General features: G+C 46.5%; 1 protein-coding gene across 1 annotated transcript; it reads left to right on the top strand.

The window, feature by feature from the left end:
* The first annotated feature begins 2,160 nt into the window (after positions 1 to 2,160).
* mex3c (mex-3 RNA binding family member C) lies at positions 2,161 to 5,569 on the top strand. Its single transcript, XM_066712215.1, has 2 exons — positions 2,161 to 2,831; positions 3,976 to 5,569. The coding sequence occupies exons 1-2, from the start codon at positions 2,315 to 2,317 to the stop codon at positions 5,202 to 5,204; spliced, it is 1,746 nt and encodes a 581-aa protein (XP_066568312.1). The 5' UTR covers positions 2,161 to 2,314; the 3' UTR covers positions 5,205 to 5,569.
* The last annotated feature ends 230 nt before the right edge of the window (positions 5,570 to 5,799 follow it).

Below are 5,799 nucleotides of genomic sequence, written 5' to 3'. Positions count from 1 at the left end.
GTGTAAATTACTGCATATCACTGTAAATTAACAGTTTATTGTTCAATTTTGTATACTGTAAGATAATCATGCAAACTATTGTATATCAGCAATTTGTCATAATCTATAAAACTCATCAATCCAAAATCCAATAATGTTAAATATAATTTGCAGTAACGAGCTGTAGGGCACAGTAATCTTAAATCATTTGTACTTTTCAAATATATAAAATGGGACTCTCGCCATCTATTGGTAAACCTGGAAATTGCAGGTGAGCTCATCTCTCAAGCATTAACAAAAATCCTTGTTCAAGGTATTGTGCATAATTGGTGATGGTATGCTAAGGTTCAACTACAATCATCATTTCCTTTTTTAATTCTAATTGTAGCTAAAGCAACTGTGTGTAATTATACCATGCAATTCATATAATTGATAAATTACAACTTCAGTGTGTTTAATTCAGTTAGATGCTGTACATTTCAGTATTTTGCAGTGATTAACAATACTATATATTGATGTAATCTTCAGTATTGAGTGATATTCTAAAGTAACAGTCAATACACTTCAACGATGTGTAGTAATACACAGTGATGCATGTTGCAGTATTGTGTATTAATATGAAGTCTTATGTATAAATATGTAATAATAATAATAATAATGGTGATAATAAGGATCCTGCAAGAGAACAACACCGCATGTTGTCACATGCAGACTAATACGTTGTCTGTCAAATACATAGTATAAACATTGAAACAACAGAATATTTTTATTTTCAATATTTACAAAATTATGATATAAATCATATATCATGGTAAGAGGGAGCAGCACATGAGAACAGACTGTCCAAGAGCCAAACTACAGGCTATTCAGGACTCACACACTGAGCCATTGAGGATGCTGTAGGCCACTGTTCATGTCCAGGACCCCTCTTCCACAGTGACCTGCAGGCACCGAGGACTCATCATTCAATTCTCCATTAGACAATGGGTAAGGGCCGCCCAATTACCAGAAAAACACCAACAACATCTGAATGTTAAATCTTCAGAAATGTTGCCAATTCTACTTGAATGTCATGGCAATAGTGCTGACATCAGGACTACACTTTTCATTACATTATGTGTTGTTGTTTTCTGCAGTGTCACAATGCAAACTGTGTGTTTCTGTTTATATTATTACACAATATTCAGTCACTGTAACTGTCGGATTGTAATTATTGAAATTGTTGTTTTTAAATGCTACTTTAAAGCATTTATGAAACTATATTGACAGAGATGGTTTAATATTGTAAAGGTATTAACACCTGGTGCCATACAAACTGTTACCCAAAAAACATGCCAGCAATACTCCACATAGCAATCCAGTCTGTCTGATCAGTTATCACCTTAAAGTGTTATTTGTAACTGAAAGACATTTAATTATGTTCTGGTATAATGAATTTACGTTTACCTTCTGTTGGTTTGTGAATTGCTAGCAACTTCTTCTTCAATGAATGACACAAAGTATGAAGATTTGAATATACTCAAATATACGTGGCTATAAAGAACCCGTTCACAATACGACCCCATGAGCATCCAACTGACCATTTAAGACAGTATTACTTTAATGAATAGTACTCTACTATGCTACTAAACTAGACATCCTAAATATATATTGAGAGAAAAATGTTCATATAGATATTCTGTAAACGCACTTTTCAGACGATCTTGATTATATTCAATTGAATTGTATAGTCATACTATTGACTGAACGCAATTAAAACATAATACATGCAATATTTCTTTGCATGCTTAAAAAAACAACCCCCAAATGATTCAGTCCAAATGATTTACAAATGAAGGCTAACGGAATGTTGGACAGACAGTATTTCCCGTCTGTAAGATCTTTTCAAATTCAACGCATTAGTTGATTACAATTGTCCTTTCAAAACTTACAGATGAAGGCGCTGCAAACCGCGCACCGGTCTCGCCTTCCCCTCCCTGCGAGCGCAGCGCAGGACAGCGCCTGTTCCTCTGCCCGGCGTGGGGCGTGTCTAAAACGTAATGGTTGCCGCCTACAGCCAATCGCGACGGGGCTTGGTTAGCCTTTGGCCAATCAAACGCCTCGAAAGTCTGGGCCCAACGGATCGGACAACCAATGGCAAGACGCGTTGGTTCAAACTGGGGCGTAGCTGCTTGCGGCTGGGCGAGGAAACAAAAGAAACAATAAAAGGCTCCCGGAACACATTGCAGCCGGCGCGGGCGCTTCTCATGACCACAGCAGCCGCCAACCTGACATCTGTAAATACGGCTATTTTTTTGTCTTTATTTTTTTATATATTTTTTGTAATAATTTCACGATGCCCAGTAGCACATCTTTGCTGATTGCCGAGGAGACGGACTCCGAGCTCCTGCCGCTGGTGGTAGAAAGATTGGCCGACATAGGCCTCGATGACCACGGGCCGCAGAGCCACTCGGAGCCGCAGAAGCCCTCGCTGCACCCGCCCCAGCCGAGCCATTACACCCTGCTGTCGCGACACCAGCCGACCGAGGAAGAGGAGGGCGATGAAGGGGAGGAAGAGGTATCAGACGAGACCAATCCCAGCACGCTCCTCTCGCAGGCCCCGGTCCCCGGATTGGGCTCGGTGATGCTCGCCGGGTTGGACGGGCCCGAGACGGTGATGCTCTACGGCGGGGACCTGGAGGACTCCCAGTGCCACCCAGTGCCCGAGATGATGATGATCCTGCCGCCGGGGTACGGAGAAGGCGGCTTCGAGGGCGAGCACCCGTCGCTGCTGCGGAGGAAGAGCGTCAACACCACGGAGTGTGTGGGGGTGCCGAGCTCGGAGCACGTCGCGGAGATCGTGGGCAGACAGGGTGAGTCCGGCAGGGTTTGCACTCCCAGTGTACCGAGGCTGTTTTCACTCAATCGACTTGCTTCAGTTTAATCTAATCTTCGTGTCAATCTGTAGGCTTCCTTATTATCTGCGTCCCAAAGTGATCTAGTAGTCAACTTGTAAAGACCCAGGTCTGGCCTCACTTGTGCATTATCCTTATATGTGAAGGACACGCCTCGTCTGCGATGTGGAGTTGGTGTGACTGCCTTCTCACGTCCATGTGTCCGCCGCTCGCCCTTTGTTTGGCCCGCTGTCTGGCCTGGGTGTCTGTGCTCCATAGAGGCTGTGCGAGAAAAGCGCAGAGAGAGAGGGGGGACCTTTGTACAAATGAACTTCACAGATGTACTGAATAGTGCTAGTAAGCGATCCCTTTTTTGTTTTGACCCGTTTTCTTGTGCTAAAATACTAACTTGTAGCTGTGAAACTTGAGGAGTGGGGGCAGGGTGTGCAGTGTGCCTTTCTCACAAAAACAAGACGACGAAACCGGAAGTGTAGGGAAAATGAAATCGCCCAGACGTTTCACCTATGGCTGCCAAACTGTATGTATTGTGCGTACAAAATACATTCTCGCCTGTGTGTGTGTGTGTGTGTGTGTGTGTGTGTGTGTGTGTGTGTGTCTGGAGGTCTTTAGAGCCTGTAGTTCCTGAACATGTAAACTTAAGTTTTCCTTCCAAATGTCCTCTATTGTCTTCAATATTTAATTTCTCAAATACTCTGCTTATTATGTGGGGCCAGGTAACAGTCGTCAGAGTTCTTTATACACAAGCCATGATTTTACAATAGTCTATACATAACTGCAATCAAGTTGTATTTGTAAATGCAATTGCACAGTTGTAAATTGTAACCGTCCTAATCGAAATTGACAGCAAATGTTTGAATTGGGTATGGCAAAAATAGCATGCATCTGTTATTTCATAGATCAGCCACATCAAGATGCCAAAATTATGCAGCTAACCGTGTGCATACAAAATCAAGAAAACGATCTCTGGTGAAGGTGTGTTAATCTTTTAAAGTAAATATTCATGAAGAATGACTCAATCTTTGAATGGTTTTATTGGCATATCATTTGTGTTTTTGTGAAACCGCACTAGACTTCAAAGTGATGCTTTCTGTCTTTCTTTCAGGGTGCAAGATTAAGGCACTGCGGGCGAAGACCAACACCTACATCAAGACCCCGGTGCGCGGGGAGCAGCCGGTGTTCGTGGTGACCGGTCGCAAGGAGGACGTGGCTATGGCCAAGCGGGAGATCTTATCGGCGGCCGATCACTTTTCGCTTATTCGGGCGTCTCGCAACAAGGCTGGGCCTGTACCGGGGGGCCTGCCGGGGGCCCCCAACCTGCCAGGCCAAACCACCATCCAGGTACGGGTGCCCTACCGGGTAGTCGGGCTGGTGGTGGGTCCCAAGGGAGCCACCATCAAGCGCATCCAGCAGCAGACGCACACCTACATTGTGACGCCCAGCCGCGACAAGGAGCCGGTGTTCGAGGTGACTGGAATGCCAGAGAACGTGGATCGAGCGCGGGAGGAGATCGAGGCGCACATTGCCCTGCGCACTGGGAGCTACGTGGAGATGACGGGTGAGGAGAATGATTTCCACTATAACGGCACAGATGTCAGCTTTGAGGGGGGGTGCAGCCCCTGGCTACACACCAACCCTGCCCCTCCTGGCGGGGGGCCTCGCAGCGCCCGCATGACCTCCAACTACCGCAATGACAGCTCCAGCTCCCTGGGCAGCGGCTCCACCGACTCCTACTACGGCGGCAGCAACAGCAGGATGGCCGATTTCAGCCCCACCAGCCCCTTTAACGGTGGCGGGGGCAGCTTTTGGTTCGGAGAGACCCTGATGCCCCTGAGTTCGGAGGACTTGGGTGGAATAGATCTGCCCGGGTTCGACGCTCTGGTGGCGGCGCCGCAGCAGCAGCAGGTGGTCTGGAGCGCGTATGAGCAGGGCAACCCTTTCGACACGAAGAGCCAGCGTCGAGAGAGCCAGCCAAGCACCCCCCGCCTCTCGCCTACCTTCCCTGACAACCTGGAGCACCCGCAGGCCTGCCGGGTGCAGAGCGACCCCCTGAGCGCCCAGCCCAGCAAGTTCCAGGTCTACCCGGCCTTCTCGTACTCCAGCGACAGCCCCACCTCCAGCTCGCCGCCTGACTCGGCCAGCTCCACAGGGCTGTACCGGGGCAAGCAAGACTGCATCCAGTGCTTGGAGAGCGAAGTGATTGCCGCCCTGGTTCCCTGCGGCCACAACCTCTTCTGCATGGAGTGCGCAGATCGCATCTGTGGGAAGAGCGAACCAGTGTGTCCAGTTTGCCAGGCCCCTGTCACACAGGCTATCCGGCTCTTAAACATGTGAAGCGGCAGCCAGGCAGGCAGGCAGGCGATCAGGCTGGCTAGGTGTGCCTGTGGTTTGTTTGGGGGTTGGGGGTTCAATATTGGAATCCATTGGTTAGAATTTTGAATAACCCTTCGTTTTTTGTTTTTATTTGTGTCACTTTCAATGACTGTTAAAACAAATTTAGGATCTTAACTTAAGTTGTTGGTCAAGTCATTCATAATTTCTCCCTGATTTTTTTTTTTTTATTTTTTTTTTTATAATTAGCTGCTATGGTTTTATTTTAAGATGAAAACCTCACATCGGGGTCTACTTGATCTTCAGTAATTGGTCCCCTGTTGCTTTGGAGGATGTTCCTTGCAACAGGGAAATAAGATTTTATTATTTTTAATCATAATGTCAGTTGAGAAGCCGTCTTAGTCCAGTAGGTTCACGGCGCAGATTGATCAATTTTTCCTGGAGCTACGAGATGCGAGGAACTCAAAACTGAATGCCTGCACACCTATTAACTGCCTCTAATTACTGCCATGCTTTTAATTTATTTTTTCCAGTTTACAACAGCTTGTGCCTAATTCCACTGCAGACTGGTTTGAGTTCTGAATCATTGTCACGGGCG

The sequence above is a fragment of the Amia ocellicauda genome, chromosome 8 (assembly GCF_036373705.1).
Source record: "Amia ocellicauda isolate fAmiCal2 chromosome 8, fAmiCal2.hap1, whole genome shotgun sequence".
In the NCBI taxonomy this organism is placed as follows: Eukaryota; Metazoa; Chordata; class Actinopteri; order Amiiformes; family Amiidae; genus Amia; species Amia ocellicauda.
This window is presented reverse-complemented; position numbering and strand designations above follow the sequence as displayed.